The sequence below is a fragment of the Podarcis filfolensis genome, assembly GCF_964270895.1.
Source record: "Podarcis filfolensis genome assembly, chromosome: 8".
NCBI lineage: Eukaryota > Metazoa > Chordata > Lepidosauria > Squamata > Lacertidae > Podarcis > Podarcis filfolensis.
Genome location: NC_139611.1, coordinates 7,893,080 through 7,916,880, shown reverse-complemented (window position 1 = coordinate 7,916,880; position 23,801 = coordinate 7,893,080). Strand labels below are relative to the sequence as shown.

Here is a 23,801-nt window from a genome sequence, read left to right as displayed (position 1 = left end):
CAGCTTGCTCTTTGACACCTTTATACACTCACAGGCATTTTAGAATCTCTGGCATTTAGATCCTGCTCTTCTGTTTCAGTTAGATGCCAATGCTATTGTAGACCCCCTGGTCTTTAATAACTTCTTTACATTTTTATTGATATTTTCTATTTCTAAAGCCATCCAACTACAATAGGTGTTGGAAAAATTTCACCCTCCGGAAGTTGCTGAACTACAAGTCCTATCAACCGTGGCAATTGGCAATGCTTACTGAGGCTGATGGGAGTTGCAGTTCAACAACATCTGGAGGGGCAAAGCTTCACCACACCTGGGTCTATAAAGAGAGGTACAAATTTAATGTATGTGTACAGCAACACCCACACATTCTTCCCTCAATAATCCTCAATAAACATTTCCTTCCTGCTCCTCTACAGCAGTGATGGCCAAACTTGGCCCTCCAGCTGTTTTGGGACTACAGTTCCCATCATTCCTGACCACTGGTCCTGTTAGCTAGGGATGATCGGAGCTACAGTCTCCCTTGTGCAGGCATACATGTGTATGTTATCACAAGCATCTTAGGGCAGAGACTTCTCTTCCCATTGAACCCGGAATACTTAATTAAATATGTTGAACCCAAATAATCAAACATTTTCCTATTTGCCCCTGCCTCCTCCCTCTGCTGTCTCCCCAATATCCAATTTTAGACTGTAAACACCTTGAGGCAGAGACCTGTCATCTTATATTGATGGAAATATATGTTGCATATAATAAATAGTTAAGAACATTGCCACGCTAAAGTTTGTGTGGTCACAAACTATAGTGTGGCCACACAAACTACAGTGCAATGACAAATTGGGCCCTCAGAGCTGCTGGGACATCACTGCAGTTTCAAAGGGTGAGAAGGAGGGAACAAGAGATGAAGCAAACAAGTGGGCGGGTGGCCTGGGAGGTGGCCCAGACCTACAAGCACAGTGGTAGGTGGGGTTGGCAAGTGAAGCGAGCTGGGCCACAGACCCTAGTAAATTTATAAAATCAATAATAAGAATCATTGTTTGGGAATGCTGTGTATGTGAATGGAGCTACAATACTAACACCATAGTAACAAATAAATGTTCTTTCATTTTCTGATAAGTGCTGTGAATATATAAATGGATCTACACTACTACTACTACCACTACTATTAGTTCAGTGATAGAGTATGCAAAAAATCCTGGGTTCAATCCCTAGGATCTCAGATAGGGCTGAGAAAGACTCCTATCTGAGATCCTGGAGCACCACTGTCAGCTAGATGGACCAGTGGTCTGATACGGTATAAGGCAGCTTCCTTTGCCTGAATTAATCCTCATATTCCTGAGAACAAAACTTGTAAGCATTGGAACACATTTCTGCTTAATAATTCACTATTCTCTGAGTCACTGTGCTCCACAAGCCCAGACCTGTGGGACATGTGACTTATTGGCCATGAATCATGGCAAGGGGGAGACCAACCTGGCCCCAACCATTCTCCAGTGAAGTAGCAGCTGCTTCAACACTTGCTTTCTTCTTTCCTCTGTACCCTTCTTTCCTTTTGCATTGTGTCCACTAAGATTGTAAGCCAGTGAGCAGTGACTGTCTCATATTTGTAAGTATAAGTACAGTGATTAGAAAACTCCAGCTGATTTGTAGTATGATATAAGAATAATGGGTGCCCTGTCAAATGAAGTGAGACCCTTTAAGTCCCTTCTAACTCTAGAATTCTACAGTTCTAAGTAACCATCAAGAAGAGGGCCGTTTTCATAGAGGTTGTGGAACAAATTTCCAAGACCATAATTTCAGCACCAACGGAAAAGCATTCAGTTCGCACAGGCCTTTAAAATAAAGTACATCATGTGGCCCACCATTTTTAAATCCATTTAACTTTGCAGCTGCAGAGTTTTGTTTTTGTTGTATCTGTGCCTATTTTTGATGCCTACTTGTGTTTAAGCTTACCTATTATAAGCCACCCAGGGAAATTTATGTCACAGAGCAACCTACAAATGCCATTAAGTCAGTCTTCCCCCAGTGTATAGTCTCCAGGTGTAGTTGAGACTACAGCTCCCATCATTCCTGACTACTGCTGCCCTGGGTTTATGAGAGCCCAACAACATCTGGTTAAAAGGGAAGGTTGCCATAAATAAATAAAAAATATAAGAGATGCACGATTGCTAAGGTCCAGGATAGGAACGTAAGAAAGAACCTGCTGAATCAAGGGACAAGGAGCCCATCTAGTTCAGCATCCTGTTCCCATAGCAGCCAAACAGATGCCTATGGTGGGAAACCCATAAGCAGGACCCAAAACCAAGAGCCCTCTTCCCCTCCTGTGGTTCCCAGCAAGTGTTAATCCTAAGCATTTACTGCCTCTGACTGTGAAGGCAGAGCCATCGACAGCCTAATAATAATAATAATAATAATTTATTATTTATACCCCGCCCATCTGGCTGGGTTATCCGCCACGGCTCCTCTTTTAAAGCCATCCAAGTTGGTGGCCATCACTGGCTCCCGCGACTTCCGCGGTTCAACCAATCGCTGCATGGACAAACACTTTCTCGTATCTGTTTTGAATCTGCCAAGAGGCCGGGGGGTGCAGGCCCTGCTGCCGTCCGAACTCTGCCCACGCTCAGAGGCACTGCGCCCTGGACGTTAAACCCAGGCTTCAAGTAGAACAATTAAGCGGCCTCCTCTTCCTCCTCGCCCACCCCTCCGCGCGTCGTCCCCGCAGGCCCCGCTACCTTGATCATCTTGTCGGCGTCCGGCTCCTCCGTCATCCTCCGCCGCTTCAGGCCCGGCGAGGGGAGCCTGTGGGGAAGGAGGGGGAGCGGGGCCGGGCTAGGCGGGGGGCCGCCCCTCCAAGTCGGTGTCGTCGGTGTCGTTGTTGTCGCCGCCCGCGCCGCTGCCGGCGCTGCTGCCCCCTCCGCCACCGCCTCCTCCGCCGGGCTGCCGCCTCATCCCCACCCAGCCAGGGAAGGAAAGCGAAGAGGGCGCGAGAGGCCTTTCCTCACGGCCGGGAGGCTGAGGGAAATGAGGGGATGGAGGAAATTACTGTCGCCGCCGCCGCCGCCTTCTCCTCAGCTTTTCCTAATCCGGGCTCCGCCTCAGGCGCCGAGGCTCGACTCCGGCTAAGGAGCCACCAGCCATTGCCACAGCTTCGCCCCCGCCGAGGGCAGCCGCGCCTGATCTGCCGAGCAACTCCAGCGGGGTCGCGTTCGGAGCCGGGGCCTGCCTAGCTCCCTCTCTCTCCCGCCGTCTCGCTCCCAGCCCCTCCGCGCCAGCAGCGGTCCCAAATGGGCCTCTTCCGCGGCGAGGAAAAACTTATCAGGCGAGTGAAATAGGCAGCCTCAAGCATCACGAGCTGCACATCAGCGACGCGACGCCGTAGGTGAAAGGCCCTTCCGCCTTTCTTCGCCGATGTTTTTAGGGTGTGTGGTTTTTATTATTATTATTATTGCCCGGGGACCTTCCTCTCTTTCGCGTCGCTTTCTGATGGCGCTTCGGTGCGGGGTTACCTGAGGGTAGGAATAAAAGCGGGGAGGGAATTTGATGCCGGCAGAGGGGAGGGGTTTCCTTGGCACGACCTCGCCCCGCCCCCTTTCGAACACGCCCCTTTGTGGGTTGGTGGGGCGGTTTGGGTCACTCGCCACTTTCCGAGGCGAAGTCTCGCGATGTTTGGAGATCGTCAAGCTCCCGGAGAGAAGTGAAGAAAGAAGGAAGCGAGGCTGGTGGCCATTTTGGCAGCGGAGCTCTATCCGTAGTTAAAACCTATGTAAAATAATCAAATGTAACCCCGCTGTTCTTAACCATATTAAACACACGCACCCACAATGACATAATAAAAACGTTGTTGTTGTTTCTGAGCACGTCTTTACACGAACATTACCGTATATCATTTCCTTTCACACGTTTTGCAGCATTTTAGCTACCCCTGTATCAGCCAATAGTTACCAAATAAAAAATGGTTTTATCCTCAGTAAAGGGTGGGGGAGATAAGAAATGCCAGTGTTCGTCCTCTGGATTTTTTTCCAGACTGCTTTGAGGCACGTTTGGCTTCCACACAGTGGGGGGGGGGAGAGACTTTTGGTGCCAATTTTAAGGGAGAAAAGTTAAAAGCCCAATGGGCTGTGGTAGGCTCTTAGTTACCAACGTTCAGGTCTCTAACGTCATTTGTTTATTTAAGCATATTACCAAACTACCTGGTGGTGCATTCAACATACATAAGTAGCAAAAGTACTTTTAATTTTGATACCCTCTCAGGAAGTGAGGCCAAAATTCTCTGCGCATACAAAAAAAGGATCAAGGATTTCCTTGCAAAACTGTGTTCCGCATCTTTACCTGCATATAAAATACAAATAGGACCGGCACCAAAATGCTATAGTGTGCAGTGCTCCTGTTGAGCCAGCCATGACCTTTATGGCAATATGCCATTTTATTCCCCTCCCAGATTCTGTTACTTCTTCTCCCAGTTCAGCATCATGTAGCCAGTCATACTTTTTGCTCTGTCCCCATTTGGCCAAGCTGTGTGTTGTCCCTATGGTTCACTTCCTGAAAGTATTTATTTCCCCCCATACTTCTGCAAACCTTGATGATGCCACAACCCTGGTGGTAGCTCCTTTTTGTAGATGGAGTTTTAGCTATGCAAGTTTAAGCAGCTAGAGAATGAGTTCAAGGGTAGCATCTTTTGCCATAGCTAAAGGCGAAAGTGCCCAAGGTAAAATGTATGTGACTTGGACATTACGCTACCCTTGGACGTTACACTACATTCCAGCTATGCATGTCAGTCCTGAGGGCCATGTAGAGAGGCTGGGAGGGCCACATTCAGTCCCTGTGCCTGATGTTCCTCACCTCAATATAAAGGATATGAAACATACTGCCACATAATGTGGCAACACAAATTATTTTGCTCCGTGAATTTGTTTAATAGGTGGCTATATGAAAGATTTGCATTGCTTGCATGCCTGGCTTGCGGACTTCCAGGAAGCATAGGACTGGCCAATGGTGGTTCTTGAAGTCTTGTGTGCAGAAGCTAACTCCTCTTGCTGCTAAATTACACCCTCACTTTAATAATGTCCCTCTCAGCCAATTGCATTCTGTATGGGAAAGACTGTCAGTCACCATATTGTCTACACAACAATCCCCCTACTTTCAAAGTGTTCAGAGTATTAAAATTAAGGTTCCTTGGTTGCAGATGACTTGCAGCAGGTAATATATCCTATATCCATGGACAGTTGACAAGGGATGCTCTGTGACCGTCCATTTTTCCCTGCGATAGCCTGGTGGTTTATACCCAGTGGGGTTTTTTTCTGGGGGTACGCATATCCCTAAACATTTTGTGAATTTTTGTACTTTGTCCATTTACTGTATTTATTTTTCCTGATTTGAACTATAAAATGGTGATTTTCTTGAGTCAAAATGAGAGTACCCCTAAACATTTTTAAAGAAAAAAAATCACTGCTGATACCATATAACAAAGCTGGGTTTTCAAATATTCTAAGTAGCAAACCTACGACAACCCAAAATAAACTAAATCCTGAAGAGTGGCTGCTGAGGGAGCATGGAATTTGAACCCTATGTTTTTCACTTGAATAGTGAAGAACTCTAAGGCTGCATTCTCACCAGGCACTGAAAGTACTATGATACCATCTTAAACTCATGGTTTTCTCCAAAGAATCCTGGGAGTTGCCATTTTTTAAGGGTGCTGTTAATTGTTAGGAGATCCCCTGTCACCCCCTTCATGCAGTTAGAATTCTCAGTGTGGTTTAAACAGGGGACTCTGGGAACTGTAGCTCTGGGGGGAATAAAAAGGTAAAGGTAAAGGTACCCTTTCCCGTACGGGCCAGTCATGTCCGACTGTAGGGTTGTGCGCCCATCTCACTTAAGAGGCCGGGGGCCAGCGCTGTCCGGAGACACTTCCGGGTCACATGGCCAGCGTGACGAAGCTGCTCTGGCGAGCCAGCACCAGCGCAGCACACGGAAACGCCGTTTACCTTCCTGCTATAAAGTGGTACCTATTTATCTACTTGCAGTTTAGGGGTGCTTTCGAACTGCTAGGTGGGCAGGAGCTGGGACTGAAAGACGGGAGCTCACCCCGCCGCGGGGATTCGAACCGCCGACCATACAATCGGAAAGTCCTAGGCACTGAGGTTTTACCCACAGCACCACCCGCTGGGGGGAATAGGGGTGTCCTAAAACTTTCAGCACCCATCACAAACTACAGCTCCCAAAATTCTTTAGAGAAAGGCACGACTATTTAAAGTAGTATGGTGCTTTAAATGTATGGTGTGAATGTGGCTCAAAACACTCATCCATCTTTCTTGTTTCCATCGTAATCACTAGAAAAAGTCTTGGCATGTTGGGAATTCAAAAGAAGAAGAAAACCACCAAAGCGCGTCCCTTCCTCTATTATACAAATCATTTTCTCTCTATTTCATCTTACCCCATTTGCACTAAGAGAAAAGGGTAACCGTTTTAACCAAAAATGGTCAGCAACTGAACAAATGCATGTCAACTATGAAATTTTCTTTATGTATTTGATATAAGATCAAGGGAAAAAATCACAGCCTGCACTGGCTTCACAGCATTGATTGTCAAAATAAGCAGACAGTTTTAGAGCTCTCTTGTATAAAAGGGGTAGTTTCTGTTTAGGTTACACTTGGAGAAAGGACGGAAGTTCTCGTTACTTAGATATTTGCTCCTATAAACAAACCTCAAGATACATTCCAGATTACCATAAATGGGTACCATATAATCAGTTTGAAAAACCGGTTTGAGAAATTATTCTTAAAGCTCAAATGGATATCTGTATCCATTAGTGTAACATTAAGATATAGGGGTGCATGGTACAGAAAAAATGTGAAGTAAAATATAAGCAGGTAAGTAAAGATTTTTCTTAAAATATATGAAATAAACGATCTTAGGTTGCTTGTAGAGGTGAAGGCTTTCTTCATGAAGGAGGTTCCTCTACTTCAATCCTGCTTAAATGCTGCTATCAAGAGGAATGGCACCTTATACCGACGGTTTCAGATATACAGCTGATGTCCTTTAAGAATTCTTCTGTGGAACTTTGATGGTTACCTAGAAAGAATATGGTTCATTAGACTTGGCCAACTTTGCATCTCTGACTCTACAAGACAATCAGTCCCAAGATGACTCCCATGTCAACCCTGTTAATGCAAATCAGTTTCAAATAGTTTAGCAGAAACTTAGGCAGCTGTTAGGGCTTTTTGCATGCAGAGCACATGCTCTACCATTGAGCTTCAGCCCTTCCTCAAAACAGGATGCAGTCTACCTAATATTGTGCTGGATTAATCAAACCCTACAGTTTCCAATTTACAACAGAATTGGCTGGAGGCATCCACTAGCATTGGACAGAACAATACTCAAACTTCACTGCTTTCAAGATACCTGATCCGCTTGGCTTATCGAAGCAGCACTGTATAAGTCTCCTAATTCATTGCTCAAGCTGTGGGATACTGGGACAACTGCTTCTCACTCCAATGTTTTAAACTGACTCTAAGGTGGGTATCAATTCTTCAAAACTAGAAGAATTCCAGTGCCTTCTTTACATAATAAGAAGTGCTTCCAAGCAGGTACTTAAAAGGTGCCTAAACATTTTCGTTATGATCCAAAGGTAGGAATTCTACAATAACCTAGCATACCAAAGCATTAGCTCAATGTTACCCCACAAACAACACTTAAAGATAGTAATGTTTGGAGTCTATTTGTTCAAGATTTACTGCTCTTGTCCTGTCCAGTTGTAATTTTACTTGCAGACAGATGCAGCCACCATTCGGCATCGAAGCCCGGTTTTCTGTTCACAACTAAAAGGTTGCCATCAGCAAAAAAGTGGTTTATTGAAAATAGGAACACGGTTTAGACATATTACCAAGTCATGATTTGTCATGAGGCCTGACCCAACACCATCTGAACCACAATGGCCACCAAACCATAATCTGCTGTTAGGTTTTGAAGGTGGCTTGCCACATAGGTCAGGCAAACAGTGGTTTAGGGTTATGCCTGAACTATGGTTTAGGAATTCCTCTCCCCTTTGAGGATGTCATCAAGGGATTCTCAGGGAATATTGGGAAAGAAGATCAGACAAACCATGGTTTGCTGTTGAAATATACTCAGAGTCGCAAAGTGATTTCATGCTCTTTATTCAGCTCATAGTGGTGAGGAGGAATGAATGAAAGTCCCCTCAAAGTATCTGCTTTATATACATTATTTACACAATGGGCTGCACATGATTGGCTAATCCCAGAATTCTACTGTAAGCCAATCAGGTTGTGGATTCACTTCTATCTGGAGCATGATTGGGTGGTTCCTGCCAACCAATCATACTGCTGCATTGTTCTAGGACCAATCAGACTGCTGCATTCTGAATCCTATTGTTCTAGGACCAATCAGACTGCTGCCTTTTGGATCCTATTCAACTCAGTACATAACAGCAGTCTAAGCCAGAGTTTGTGAAAGACATGTTTTCATGTTATGTCTACAAAACCAATGTTCAGTGGGCTAAGGAGAGCAACATTTGACACTTCTTTATTCCATTCCGTACAAAGTAAAATACCGTCAATTCTCCCATAAGCAAGACAAGTTTTATTTACTACTTGGAAGTCCTTGCCATTCTCTACTGGAAGATGCAAAATAAAAGCTTCAGTTTTCAAAATACTTAAAAAAACCAAACTAGGACGAGAGTTTCAGATCCTCACCGTTTTTACTTCCATGTATGGCGTGAGACCATATTCTCCCCCTTCACGCCCTTGTCCAGATGCTTTGTACCCACCAAATGGTGTCTGGCTGCCAAACACGTTGTAGCAGTTAACCCTGCAGGAGACATTGGGGGTTAGGAGTTATTTCTGGAGCATTTAGATAACAGAAGACTACAGTGGTACCTCGGGTTAAGAACTTAATTCAGTCTGGAGGTCCATTCTTAATCTGAAACTGTTCTTAACCTAAAATACCACTTTAGCTAATGGGGCCTCCCGCTGCCCCCCCCCCCCGTGATTTCTGTTCTCATCCTGAAGCAAAGTTCTTAACCCGAGGTACTATTTCTGGGTTAGCGGAGGCTGTAACCTGAAGCGTCTGTAACCTGAAGCTTCTGTAACCCGAGGTACCACTATAATCTCATTTCTTGTCCACCCGATACCAAGTCTAACACTGCAGGCCTTGTCCAAGGCACCTATAAATTTGGAGAACAGGCACTAATTTGTCTGAGAGGTTTGAATACAGAAGATGAGATGTAAACTTCCAGCATTTCACATTTGAGGAGGAGAGGAAGGGGTCTTTTGTTAAACCAGCAGACTCATGACCAGAGTAATAAAGGAAGTACGACTTTCGCTGCCTGTTATTTCTCCATTTGATATATGTAACCAATGATAAAAAGAATGGATACTGAAACGTAAAATTCTGAATTGTTACTGGTTTAAACATTTGCCTGTGTTCACCAATCGAAACATCACAATGCAATTGCACATCATAATATAAATGTAATTATTCTGACATTCATCTTCTCTCATATATCTCAGTTTACAAGTTAAAAATGACATTATTTTGACGGTTTTATTTATTTAATTAAGTTATATGCTCACATGCAACAAAATGTGCATGTTTATGCAAATGTATTTATTTTTTGAAATTAAAAACACACACAATTAAAAACAAATTTAAAAAACAAAGGAAATAATATAGCCTCATGTCCATGAAAGTTCCCACTCATCTGATATTTCTGGTCAGCCACAAAGATTAGCAAATTGTTTCCCCAAAAAAGGGTAGCAAAGTTAAACCAGCTAGGAAGTTAAATTCTTAAGAATGTCGTACAGTTAGCAATACATAACAGTTTCGAAAGTTCCTTGAAATGAGGAACATAGATATTTATAGAAAGCGAGACTGGAAAATATAAACTGTGTGGAAATAACAATATTATATAATTAAAGCTTCTGTTTTTTGAATTGCCTGGAAGAAGATAAAAGACCCTCCAAATACTGATTTTAGAAAGAAGCAGGATCTCGTTAGCCGCTGGAGAGACTTCAAAAAACTTTGGACAGGTTCTTAGTAATTGGGAATCTGCCATTATGGAATAAGACTGAGCTGCAGAATTAGAAATAGTCATAGGGGGAGGTGAGCTCTTAATATGTCATTATATCTGTATTTCAAGTCCGATTTGGTAAATCTCCCCTGGAAAGGCTAATGTTTGATGCAACTGGTCTGGGAAAATTAATGAGCAAACGCCTAGATTTGATTTCATCGGAATTGAGAGAAGATGGCGTCTGCCAGCAGTGAAATGACTTTTGGATTGATTCGGCATAAACACCATCGTGTGAGGAGATTCTGCAACAACAGCAGAGAGTCATACACGAAACCCACACAGAAACACATCATTGCTTATTGCAACTCGCTTGTGGAAACAACTCAGAGGCCATGAAAGAAGGAAGGTTAACAACAGGAAGATTTAAAGGAACTATTGGAAAGACTATTCAAGGCAGCAGAGATATGAGATGATCAGAGCCCCTCCGAACTTGAAGCATGGGAAGTCCCAATAAAAAATTTATAATTTAGGCAAAATATTTGGACTATTTGATATGCATTTGTAAAATTTGGAACATTCAATGTGATTTGATTCGATTGTTAAAATGGGAAACTTAATAAAAATGATTTTAAAAAATGAAAAGAGGAGCATAGAAAGCTAATTCATAGCCTCTTGGTGCCTCTAGCTCAGGAATAGCCGAACTTGGCCCTCCAGATGTTTTGGGACTACAACTCCCATGATCCCTAGCTAGCAGGACCAGTGGTCAGGGATGATGGGAATTGTAGTCTCAAAGCATCAGGAGGGCCGAGTTTGCCTATGCCTGCTCTAGCTCAGTACTGTTACCATGACTGACAGCAGCTCTCCAGGATTTCCAGTCAGGAGCTCCTGGCATACCAAAAGATGCCAGGGACAGAACCGATAACCTTCTGCCTGCCAAGGAGGTGCTCCTCCTACAGCATTTCCTAAAGCATTTAGTGACTACTCCCTAACGTTGAGCCTCTTACCAGACGGTTCCAGCACGCAGGCCCTGGGAAATGTAATTTGCTTTGTCAATGTCCTTGGTGAAAACTGCTGCCGCGAGGCCATATTTGGTGTCGTTTGCTCTGTGGATGACTTCCTCTATGGTTTTAAATTTCAGTATCTGCATGACTGGCCCAAATATCTGTAAGACAGAGCAGGATGCATATGGAAACAGATAGGTTTGGCAGACAGGATCTTATAAATCCCTAAGCAACTTGGGACCTGGTTACCTGAAGGAATGCCCTGCCTCATATAGTCCTGCCCGGTTGTAGGGATTAGGAGGAGGCAGAGGAGGAGGAGAAGAAGAAGAAGAAGAGGAGGAGGAGGAGGAAGAGTTTGGATTTGATATCCCGCTTTATCACTACCTTAAGGAGTCTCAAAGCAGCTAACAATCTCCTTTCCCTTCCTCCCCCACAACAAACACTCTGTGAGATGAGTGGGGCTGAGAGACTTCAGAGAAGTGTGACTAGCCCAAGGTCACCCAGCAGCTGCATGTGGAGGAGCAGGGAATCGAACCCGGTTCACCAGATTACGAGTCCACCGCTCTTAACCACTACACCACACTGGCTCTCTAGAATCCGTTTCAGATTAGGATAGCTAATCAACCTTTAGCTGTCAACCTTCCCTTTTTTTGTGGGAAATTCCCTTATTCCAGTGCCGTTTCCCGCTGCTATCCTGGATTGTTATATATCCCGTACACTGTCCCCGGGACAGGTGAGGCTGTTGATCCCTTATTTTCGAGGTTGCTGATCCCTTATTTTCAAATCTGAAAGTTGACAGCTATGGCCCAAGGTCACCCAGCAGCTGCATGTGGAGGAGCAGGGAAGCGAACCCGGTTCACCAGATTACGAGTCCACCGCTCTGAACCACTACACCATGCTGCCATCTGGTAGCAAGCAGGGGAAAGGCCTTTTCTGTCCTAGCATCCAGCATATAGAATCATCTCCCCGCCACAAAATAAGGCAAGTACAAACTCTGCAGTTTTTTGTGCCTCCTATTCACTCCGGCCTTTGCTGGTCATCGATACCAATCAAACCACTGAGAAGTGTCTGAGACTGTACTAAATGATTCAATTGCATTTTAATAGATTGTTCTTGTTCTTACAGTACTGATATTTGTGTTGGCATTTGTGTTGTAAACAGTCTTGGGATTAGAAATATCTTATTTTATTATCTCCGCAAGATTTATATACTGCTCGATTAGACTAAAACCCCAAAGTTGCTTACAAAGCAAATAAAACAATGACATTATCAGTAAAAACCAAAATTGCAACTTGCATTCTCTGCGCTAACAGCACTCAAAGTGAGATGGGGCGCTAAAATAAAAATCGTAACAGGTAATTTTAAGTAAATCATAAGTGAATGTACAGATAAACGAGGATGGTTGGTCGGTTCTGGAGGCCACCATTGTAGCTCTGAGACACAGACCAATACAGCAGGAGAGAAAAAGAGAGGGATCGCGTAGACCCCTCTAACCACAGCACTGTTATTCAGAGACTAACAAGTACAGGAAAACATTTTGCTGCTGACCTCCTCTTTTGCAATGGTCATGTTGTCCTGCACATCTCCAAAGATGGTTGGCTGGATAAAATAACCTCTGTCTGCAGCTGGACTGCCACCACAGAGCAATTTGGCACCTTCCTTTTGCCCAGTACCAATGTACCCAAGGATCTTCTTATACTGAGTCTCATCCACCTAGAAGACAAAAAAACATGGTATGGAAGGTCAGTTCAATCCTTCTTAGAATACAGAAAAATACACTTTTAACACATGTGTACATGCCCATACATGAACAGCAATTCTACAGGTAGAATGAAAGACATCAACTTTTTGTTGATGAGGTTATGAAGGTCCTCTGACAATGTCACCTGTCAGGGCAGGGGAAGCCATGGTGCTCTCATTGTACGCATTCCTTGATCCTTGATTAAGCCGGCTGGGGCTGACGAGAGTTGAGAGACCAATAACATCTGGAAGGGACTGCAGAATCCCCATCCCTATTTTAAATCAACTACCTTTGGGATTGGGTAGAAAACAAACTTTAAAATATTTTATTTGTTGAATATTGTTGTGTTGTTTAGTCGTTTAGTCGTGTCTGACTCTTCGTGACCCCATGGACCAGAGCACGCCAGGCACTCCTGTCTTCCACTGCCTCCCGCAGTTTGGTCAGACTCATGTTTGTAGCTTCGAAGACACTATCCAACCATCTCGACCTCTGTCGTCCCCTTCTTGTGCCCTCCATCTTTCCCAACATCAGGGTCTTTTCCAGGGAGTCTTCTCTTCTCATGAGGTGGCCAAAGTATTGGAGCCTCAGCTTCAGGATCTGTCCTTCCAGTGAGCGCTCAGAGCTGCTTTCCTTAAGAATGGATAGGTTTGATCTTCTTGCAGTCCATGGGACTCTCAAGAGTCTCCTCCAGCACCATAATTCAAAAGCATCAATTCTTCAGTGATCAGCCTTCTTTATGGTCCAGCTTTCACTGTCAAATATACATTGACAATTCCCAACATCCCTAGCTAGCAAGGCCAGTGGTCAGGGATGATGGGAATTGTAGTCCAAAAACAGCTGGAGACCCAAGTTTGGGGAACATTGCTCTAGATCAGTGGTTTTCAACCAGTGAGCCGTGGCCCCCTGGGGAGGCTTACGTGGTGGGTGGACTGTGTCCCTTCGCCCCCAGTCTCTTGGCTACAACAAATGCTTTTCTTCCCCTCTCTCTCCTTTCCTTTCCTCCCCATCCTTGCCTCCAGTTTGGCTGTGAACACACATGTAGAGCCAGCATTTGTGTTATCATAGTAATAATAGCCATTTGGGTAGTATTAAAAATGAATTAAATAGACATAAACTGAAAGCTCTTTTGGGGCCATTTGCCAGGGCGAAATTCCTTCCAGTCTAGAATGTCTCACAGTTCTTCCAATCCAGAATACATTTTACAAGGGCAAACTGGAATCTCTGTGCTCTTACCTGAGGGCCCTGCTCCGTTTTGTGGTCAAATGGGTTTCCAACCACTCTGGATTTGGCCCTCTCCACACTCCGCTCCACAAACTCGTGATAGATATCTTCTTGGACGTACGTGCGGGACCCAGCACAACAGCACTGCCCTTGGTTGAAGAACAAGGCAGAATGAGCCTGCTCAACAGCCCAGTCCACTGGAGGAGAGAAGGAAGCCACAAGTCAGGAGATCTGGAAAGCAATTATCTTCACCATCAACAGCATTAAGAATAACAAACACATCACCCCGGCTAAGGTATGTTGCATGAATCCACCGTGGTGTGGCCCTGTTCTGTGGTGCATGTGTAATAATAGGTCAGAATGTTTCAGGAGACTGCAGCCATTGTTAACCAGGTTATTTTTCTTGTCCCTTCTCTCGTTATCTCCTGAAAACAATAATGGCTTCATTTACAAAGACTCTTGTAATTGATAGACACTACTTGGCTAAAAAAAGGGACGCGGGTGGTGCTGTGGGTTAAACCACAGAGCCTAGGACTTGCCGATCAGAAGGTCGGCAGTTCGAATCCCCGCGATGGGGTGAGCTCCCATTGCTCGGTCCTGCTCCTGCCAACCTAGCAGTTCGAAAGCACGTCAAAGTGCAAGTAGATAAATAGGTACCACTCCGGTGGGAAGGTAAACAGCGTTTCCATGCGCTGCTCTGGTTCGCCAGAAGCGGCTTAGTCATGCTGGCCACATGACCTGGAAGCTGTCTGCAGACAAACACCGGCTCCCTCGGCCTATAGAGCGAGATGAGCGCGCAACCCCAGAGTCGTCCGCAACTGGACCTAATGGTCAGGGGTCCCTTTACCTTTACCTTACTTGGCTAAAGCTAACCCATCAGTGGAAGTCCTCTACGAAGTTCTCATTGCAGGGATGGTGGTTCAAAATCTGGCCTCTTGCGCTAGCTGAAAATATGTGCAATGAGGGGTGGAAGTAAGTGGCCATTTAGAGATGAAAAGTGCAATCACCACTTCTCCAGAAAACTTTCTGATTAGAGCCATTATTGAGATACTTCCCAGGCTAAGCAGTTCCTGATGCCTAGTGGACACATTTTGTGTCTTTCGGAAATTTATCTTTTAGTTTGTTCTAAATCATTGCGTGCTGTATTGTTATGTTAAAGTTCTTTTGTGAGCTATGTAATGTATTATGTTGTGATGTCATGGATTTATAAATAAAACTATATCTTAAACACTAAAGAATTACTAAGAGTTACACTTCTGGTGAAGGCAGGCCCAGGGTATCACCAGTCAACCCCACCCTCCACAGGGGCAAACCAACTCCTGTCAAGAGGGAAATGTCTCTTACTCTCAGCATCGGACATGATGATGTTTGGGCTCTTTCCACCAAGCTCAAGGGTCACCCTCTTCAGATTACTTTCTGCTGCAGCCTTCTGGATCAGGTGCCCAACCTAGAAATTGAAAGATGGGCAAGCTTGTTGTTCGGTATAAAAATAGGCTTGGCTTAAGGAACCACCACGGTGTGGCAGGCTTAGCTCTAGATTGGAGGGCTGGGGAACGGGTGGGGAGTCTCCTCTAGTGGACCTACTCAATCGGTGTCAGAGACCAGGCTGGGGAGTACAACTCTGATGAGGAATGGCAGGAGCCTCCTCCTCCCCCTGCTCGTGGCCAGGATCCTGAAACTCCACAGGAGCAGTGGAGTAGTGCTGATTTGGAACAATGGGTTGCTGAGGGGCACAGTTCGGAAGACAATAGCTGGGCAAAACCGGGAGGTGAACAGCCAGAAGAAGAAGAACAGGAAAAGAGTGAGCTAGCAGACTCTCTCTCACAGGAAGATGTGCAGCTTCTCAGTCCCTAGGCTAAAAGCTTAGTTAAGGTGGCTTCACAAAAGGCTCAATAATAATAATAACAATTTATTATTTATACCCCGCCCATCTGGCTGGGTTTCCCTACCCACTCTGGGCAGCTTCCAACAAAATATTAAAATACAATAGTCCTTCGGATATTAAAAGCTTCCCTATACAGAGCTGCCTTCAGATGTCTTCTAAAAGTCTGGTAGTTGTTTTTTCCTTTGACATCTGGTGTGTTTTATAAGCTGGTCTCCGACCGTAATAAATTATCTATCACCATAATTTTCAGGGTATGCTTTTTTTATTTGCAATTCTTTTTCTTATCAGCAGCTTGGCTATTAAATACGATCTGCTACTATGCCTACGTAAACCAACTGATCTGTGAAATTCTAAAATCATAGGAGCACAGGATTGTTCTTGGCTTCACCGCACTCCAAAAGAGCCTGTGGCAGCTTGGAGCAGCCTTTCTGTGTTGTGGTTATGTATTGTACCAATGGTTTAATTGTATGTTGCTAGGTTAATATTAAGGGACGAGGGTGGCACTGTGGGTTAAACCACAGAGCCTAGGACTTGCCGATCAGAAGGTCGGCAGTTCGAATCCCCGCGACGGGGTGAGCTCCCGTTGCTCGGTCCCTGCTCCTGCCAACCTAGCAGTTCGAAAGCACATCAAAGTGCAAGTAGATAAATAGGTACCGTTCTGGCGGGAAGGTAAACGGCGTTTCCGTGCGCTGCTCTGGTTCACCAGAAGCGGCTTAGTCATGCTGGCCACATGACCCGGAAGCTGTACGCCGGCTCCCTTGGCCAATAAAGTGAGATGAGCGCCGCAACCCCAGAGTCGGCCACGACTGGACCTAATGGTCAGGGATCCCTTTACCTTTACCTTAGGTTAATATTACACTGGATATAACTGTATCTCGTGGCTTCATTTCCACAAACTGTTCTGTGATTTTCAACAAAGAACAGTTTAGAAGAACATCGGAAAAGCCTGATGGATGAGGCCAATGGCCCATCTAGTCCAACATCCTGTTCTCATGCTGGCCAAGAAGATGCCCCACTGGGAATGGCAGATGCCCACAACCAGGATCTGAGCACAAGAGTGCCCTCCTTCTCCTGTGGCTTCTTACAATGCAAATTTTGGAACTATTAGACTTGAGGGTCGTTTTACCTACATAAAGTACGATTTGGGCATATTTCAAAGTATAATACAGTCGTACCTTGGTTCTCGAATAGAATGTGTTCCGGGAGTCCCGGAACCGTTCGAAAACCAAGGTGCGGCTTCCGATTGGCTGTAGGAGCATCCCGCAGCCAATCAGAAACCACGCTAGACATCTGGCTTCCGAAAATCGTTCGAAAACCGGAACATTCACTTCCGGGCTTCAATAGTTTGGGAGCCGATCTGTTCGGGAGGCCAAGGCGTTTGAGATCCAAGGTACGACTGTAATTTTATTTTATTTTTTAAAAAAGAAAGAAATCAGTAAAAGTCTTAAGTCCAAAACAAGTGGTACCTCGGGTTACATACGTTTCAGGTTACATACACTTCAGATTACAGACTCCACTAACCCAGAAATAGTTTGGGAGCCGATCTGTTCGGGAGGCCAAGGCGTTTGAGATCCAAGGTACGACTGTAATTTTATTTTATTTTTTAAAAAAGAAAGAAATCAGTAAAAGTCTTAAGTCCAAAACAAGTGGTACCTCGGGTTACATACGTTTCAGGTTACATACACTTCAGATTACAGACTCCACTAACCCAGAAATAGTACCTCGGGTTAAGAACTTTGCTTCAGGATAAGAACAGAAATCGTGCAGCGGCGGCGCAGCGGCAGCAGGAGGCCCCATTAGCTAAAATGGTCTTCAGGTTAAGACCAGTTTCAGGTTAAGAATGGACCTCCAGAACGAATTAAGTTCTTAACCCGAGGTACTACTGTATGCACTTTGAAATGAAACTGCACATTAAAATAATTGTCTACTTTACAGATCTGGCACAGGGTGTGACCTATCCTACGCCTTTCGGAAGGGAGGGAGAAAAGGGGAAGATTCGTACGTGCAGATATTCCTCACCTCTGTGGAGCCAGTGAAGGCGACTTTATCCACTTCCATGTGGGAGGAAATGGCCGCTCCAGCGGTGTGCCCGTAGCCAGTTATCACATTCACAACGCCTGGCGGGAATCCGGCCTGCAGGTTTATAAAGACAAGTGAAAATCTTCACAATAGTCTTGTCCGTTCCAAAAATCAAAGGTTTGCCAGGGTGCTCAGAACTCTGCACCTCCATGTCTTCTGAGCACCCAAGGCAAGGAGAAGAAGGAGAAAGGGTTTGTTTGGAGCTCAGCCATCGTCCGAGTCCGCAAGCAGGACAAGGGAGGGTGAAGAACGAAGCAGAGAGTGGCAGCCCTAGAGACCTCTCTCTTAACATTTAAATTTTTATTTATTAAATTTTCATACTACATAAAAGGGTGAGATACCATTCCAATACAAAAGAAAAAACACACTGTCATAAACATATATAAACCTATATCCTTCTCCCCCCTTCGTGAATTCCCATCACTCCACCCTATCACTCCCCTCCACCACACCTCGACTTCCTTAACTTTTAATTTTAGTACTCTCATGGCAACCTTTATGTTATCGAATTTTAATCTCCTTATCGCATCCTAATTGGTTTTATCCTTTCCACTTTACTCCTTTAGTCTAAGCATATCAACATGTTCTGCTTTGAACAGTGTTTATTCCTATAGACACCCTGGAAACCTCTCTCACCTCTTTGACCAGGCTGGCCATGTACAAGCCAGTCAGAGGCGTCTGCTCAGCCAATTTCATCACCACCACGTTCCCTGTGGCCAAGGCAGGCCCCAGTTTCCAAGCCTGCATCAGCAGCGGGAAGTTCCACTGCAATAAAGAGAAAGGGACCAGATCAACATCAAGGAAACACAGGAAGAGGAGGGAATCTGGGCGGAGGGCGGACGGACGGACAGGCACACGTTTTATTTATGTACAGTGAGAAAGAGTGAGTAGGTGGTACAAGGGATCTGAGGGTGCTACCTGACAAACACAGAGCTGAGTGGGTAAAGTCCCTGAGAGTACAGTCATACCTCACTTTACAGCCGCTTCAGGTTGCGTTTTTTCGGACTGCGGACCACCGAAACCCGGAAGTACCGGAATGGGTTACTTCTGGGTTTCAGCGGTCGAGCATGCATAGAAGCACTAAATCGCGCTTTGCGCATGTGCACCGAATCACAACTCGCACGTGCACAGACGCGGGTTGCGATCGCTGCGGGTTGTGAACGTGCCCATGATCACATTCGCAACCTGAGCGTCCACTGTACAGTGGTGCCTCGCAAGACGAAATTAATTCGTTCCGTGAATTTTTTCGTCTAGCGAATTTTTCGTCTTGCGAAGCACGAAATCCCATAGGAATGCATTGAAAATCAATTAATGCGTTCCTATGGTCAAAAAAAGTCCAAACAAAGCCAAATTTGGTACAACAAGAGTTTATTAAGTGCTCTTTAAAGTCACACATACTGTAAAGAGCATTTCAAAATTCAAACCCATAATTTTTTTTAAAAAACAGCAGAGTGGCCCAATGGTCACAGAAAATCATAAAAATGCAGAAAAAAACCACAAGCTTCCAGATTCTTGCAAACCCCTCCCCAACACCAAGTCCTTGAATTCCAAACACCCCAACCCAAAATCCAAAACCCCCCAAAAAAGTTTTAAAAGCTTAACTTACCAAATGGCTGCAAAAGAAGTTTTGGAAAAGCTTCAAAAATCACCAAAGTCTTTAAAAACCTCAAAAAAGGCTACTATGTACACTGCGTTCTATGAGTTGCTCCTCGAAGTCAAGTCGCAACTGTATTAACGGTGTTAAGAAAAAGGAAACAAACTTGCAAGACGTTTTCGTCTTGCGAAGCAAGCCCATAGGGAAATTCGTCTTGCGAAGCAGCTCAAAAAACGGAAAACCCTTTCGTCTAGCGAGTTTTCCGTCTTGCGAGGCATTCGTCTTGCGGGGCACCACTGTACATGCCTGCATACATCGTTTTATTTATTATGCCTCCTTTCCATGGTTAAAACCATGCTCAATGTGGCTTACAGCATGGAAAAAATACAGCATTAAAAATAATAATAATGACAAACCTAACAAAGTACAGTGGTACCTCGGTTTTCGAGTGTCTCGGAAGCTGAACGTTTCGGTTTTTGAACGCAGAGAACCCAGAAGTGCCGTGTTTTTCACTCTATGAGACGCACCCGACCATAAGACGCACCCAGTTTTTGGAGGAGGAAAACAAGAAAAGCCAGCAAGAGCCGCAGACACGCTCGCTCGGCACGGCTCTTTAAAGATAGAGCGGCTCTTGCTGGCTTTTCCCGGAGGTGGGAAAAGGGACTGATGGGCTGCCCTCCGTCCCTTCTCCCACCTCCCTGAAAAGCCAGAGCGAGCTGTGCAGCTATCGCTGAAGCCAGAACAGCAAGAGGGAGAGCTGCGAAGCGGGAGCATTCCTCCTTCAGCTTCGCTGAAGAGGCTTTGTGCAGCTATAGGTGAAGCCAGCACAAGAGGTGCTAGAGACGCTGCACAGCGATCCCTCTTGCTGCGCTGGCTTCAGCGATAGCAGCGCAGCCTGCATTCACTCCATAAGACGCACACACATTTCCCCTTACTTTTTAGGCGGGAAAAAGTCTTATGGATCGAAAAATACGGTAATTGCTTCCATTTTCAAACATGCTTCGGAAGTTGAACGGCTTCTGCTGTGTTTTTTTCAGTTTTTCCAATTGAACTTGCAGCCAGCCCTCTGCGCCTCAGTTTTCGAACGTTTCGGAAGTCGAATGGTCTTCCGGAACGGATTACGTTCGAGAACCGAGGTACCCCTGTAGTTACATCTGGGGCAAACATCGAAGGAGAAAAGTGTTTTTAAAAAGTCTTCTAAAAATTCCTCTTTCCCCACTGACAGGAGATTGTGTGTGTGTTGTGGTGGCGGCAGGAGAGTGGCCTGACAGGGTGGGCATGCTGGGCATGGTGCCCAAACCTAGAGGAGGCAGAGAGCAGAACACAAAAGGCTTCTGGCTTCTCTGGCTCTGAAGACAGGCCTGCTTCTATCTTCCAGCAGCGCCTTTACTTACCGGAATGATCTGTCCGCAAACCCCCACTGGCTCATGGCGGGTATAGGTGAAGAAGTCTCCATCGAGAGGAATGGTCTTCCCTTGGATTTTGTCAGCCCAGCCGGCATAGTACCTGACGCAGAGCAAATAATAATAATAATAATAATAATAATAATAATAATAATAATAATAATATTTATTTATACTCTGCCCTCCCCAGCCAAGACCGGGCTCAGGGCAGCTAACACCCGATATAAAAACAAATTGATTGAAATACAACTTAAAAACAAGATTAACATACAACATTAAAACATCAAAATATTAAAATACAGCCTCATTTCAATGGAAACTCAAATCAAAAACTTTTTTATGTGGGGATGAAAACGTCAAGTCTTCACCAAGGCTAACTTTCCAGACCGGTCCTACATGGGCCAGAAAAAAGCCAGGGAAGTCCCCAAATAGGAGTTCCATCACAGAAGGAGAAAGGAAAAGAAAGACGGGGAATCAGATTGATTCCAAGCCGAAGGCCAGGTGGAACAACTCTGTCTTACAGGCCCTGCAGAAAGAAATCAGATCCTGCAGGGCCCTGGTCTCATGAGACAGAGCGTTCCACCAGGCCGGAGCCAGTGTTGAAAAGGCCCTGGCTCTGGTTGAAGCCAATCTAACTTCCTTAGGGCCCGGGACCTCTAGGGTGTTGCTATTTATGGACCTTAAGGTCCTCCATGGGTCTGTCACATCAGCTTGACACACACACATTCCATAGACATCAGTGCAGGGCATAGTTAAACGATGGAACGCCCTTCTGCAGGAAGAAGTCATGGCCACCAACTTGGATGGCTTTGAAAGAGGATGGGGGTTAACTCATGAAGGAAAAGAAAGCTATTGATGGCTACTAGCCCAGTTGGCTAAGCTCTGCCTCCACAGTCAGAGGCAGCAAGGGTTGCTAGAAATTGCAGGAGGGAGTGCACTCCTGTGTTCGGGTCCTGCTTGCCCACAGCTGTCAACTTTTCCCTTTTCTTGCGAGGAATCCTATTCGGAATAAGGGAATTTCCCTTGAAAAAAGGGAAATGACAGCTATGTGCTTGCCAGTTTCCAACAGGGCATCTGGTTGGCCACTGTGACAACAGGATGCTGGACTAGATGGGCCCTGCTTGGTCTGACCCAGCCGGCTCTTCACAAGTTGTTATGAAATTGACAGGCCTATTGTTTTAATTCTTCTTGTAATATTCTTATACCCCACCCAGCTAACCATACTAAAACACAATAAAATCGCATAAAGCAATTAGAACAATGTATAATTCAAAAACAGGGACATGGGTGGCGCTGTGGGTTAAACCACAGAGCCTAGGACTTGCCGATCAGAAGGTCGGCAGTTCAAATCCCCGCGACGGGGTGAGCTCCCGTTGCTCGGTCCCTGCTCCTGCCAACCTAGCAGTTCAAAAGCACGTCAAAGTGCAAGTAGATAAATAGGTACCGCTCTGCCAGGAAGGTAAACAGCGTTTCTGTGCGCTGCTCTGGTTCGCCAGAAGAGGCTTAGTCATGCTGGCCACATGACTCCTCAGCCAGTAAAGCAAGATGAGCGTGGCAACCCCAGAGTCGGTCACGACTGGACCTAATAGTCAGGGGTCCCTTTACCTTTACAATTCAATAACAATTCTCAAAGACAATGCCATTCCTGTAAAAGTGTTCAGATAACTACCAAAGGCTTGGCAAAATAAATAACTTTTAAGCCGACGCCCAAACATCAACAGCATGGGGGACCATCGAATCTTGGTCAGGAGAAGTTCCTATGTGGAGAGGCACCACTGAGAAGACCCTGCATGCGCCCCAGTGCCCCCTCCCCGTTCCTCGCTCACTTATGGCACCGCTAGCAGAGCCTCCCTGACGATCTTAAAACTCAGGACAGAAAGTATTGGGGGAGCACTGACAATTCCCTAAGAATGGCTGAATGAAAAAGAGCAACAGCAAATAAATTAAGACTGAAGAGATTGAAATCATTGGGCTTTTTTTTAAAAAATAGAGCGCACGCACGCACCCACACATACACACAGAGTTTCAGATGATTTTGGTAAAGCCTGGAGACTATTCACTGAATTTTATAATACAGAACAAAATAAATACAGTTGTTAGGTTCCATATTGCCTTATTAATTTTCTTTTCTTCTGATCTGTGAATAGGCATCTCTGCTTACACTGGTTTTTTCCATAGCACATTTATTGACTTTTATTGCTCTTATCTGTCAACAGGCATATATACTTAACTTTGTTTTCAATGAGCTGGTATAAACGCATAAAGATCAGACTCATCCCATGTGAGTGACTGTTTGCAACCAGGAGTCTGCTGAAATCAAGAGTTGAGCTGGTCTATAGCACCGGTTCTTAGGGAAAGCACTAAGAAATAACAGCTATTCACAGCTACACCAGGAGTCTAGCTCTTCGCTAACCTCCAAACTGTCTCCAGAACCTATACAAAACTGTGAGCAATGCAGCTGAGTGCACACACCACACCAGGAACAGCTCCTGTGCGATTCCTCTTTACTTCCATGAGGTTTGTGGAAGATAGACACGCCAAACTCCAATGCTCTCATGTTCCTCCCATGCCTGTTTAACGGTTGGGGCTACATAGAATCACATAATGCTACAGCTGAAAGAGACCCCAAAGTGTCATATAATACAAGCCCCTGCATGATTACAACTCCTTACCGAAGGTGTTTGACAACCATGTCTAAATCCACCAGATAGGCGATCGAGTAGGGCTTGCCATTGTCCAAAGTTTCCAGGGCCTGTGAACAAACGAAAATCAGCGTTACAACTTTGATAGCTTTCAGTGAGGATACAGATAATTTTTGGGAGAATAAGGCTATCGACAGCTACTAGTCATGATGGTGTCAGT

General features: G+C 45.1%; 2 protein-coding genes across 5 annotated transcripts in view; both read right to left on the bottom strand.

Moving 5' to 3' along the window:
- MAPKAPK5 (MAPK activated protein kinase 5) overlaps nucleotides 1-3,791 on the bottom strand; it is a 32,144-nt gene extending 28,353 nt beyond the window's left edge. For both annotated transcript variants that reach the window (XM_083629505.1, XM_083629506.1), the window contains exon 1: nucleotides 2,727-3,791. In XM_083629505.1, coding sequence (XP_083485631.1) covers nucleotides 2,727-2,762 — 36 coding nt within the window. In that variant the 5' untranslated portion in view covers nucleotides 2,763-3,791. The remainder of the gene's footprint in view (nucleotides 1-2,726) is intronic.
- A 2,701-nt stretch (nucleotides 3,792-6,492) lies between these two features.
- The window catches only part of ALDH2 (aldehyde dehydrogenase 2 family member), a 29,928-nt gene continuing 12,619 nt past the window's right edge, over nucleotides 6,493-23,801 (bottom strand). Inside the window, exons 4-13 of one of the 3 annotated variants that reach the window (XR_014551811.1) lie at nucleotides 23,612-23,691; nucleotides 20,931-21,042; nucleotides 18,579-18,707; nucleotides 17,883-17,996; nucleotides 15,323-15,425; nucleotides 13,991-14,175; nucleotides 11,649-12,729; nucleotides 11,020-11,523; nucleotides 8,700-8,814; nucleotides 6,493-7,062 (exon numbers count right to left, since the gene is read on the bottom strand). Coding sequence is in view for 1 of the 3 variants with exons in the window: in XM_083629495.1 (XP_083485621.1) it covers nucleotides 7,030-7,062; nucleotides 8,700-8,814; nucleotides 11,020-11,177; nucleotides 12,565-12,729; nucleotides 13,991-14,175; nucleotides 15,323-15,425; nucleotides 17,883-17,996; nucleotides 18,579-18,707; nucleotides 20,931-21,042; nucleotides 23,612-23,691 (1,194 nt within the window). In the remaining 2 variants the exon portion in view is untranslated. Of the gene's footprint in view, nucleotides 8,101-8,433; nucleotides 8,815-11,019; nucleotides 11,524-11,648; nucleotides 12,730-13,990; nucleotides 14,176-15,322; nucleotides 15,426-17,882; nucleotides 17,997-18,578; nucleotides 18,708-20,930; nucleotides 21,043-23,611; nucleotides 23,692-23,801 lie in introns of all 3 variants that reach the window. The other 2 variants (XR_014551812.1, XM_083629495.1) reach the window with 2 other exon arrangements.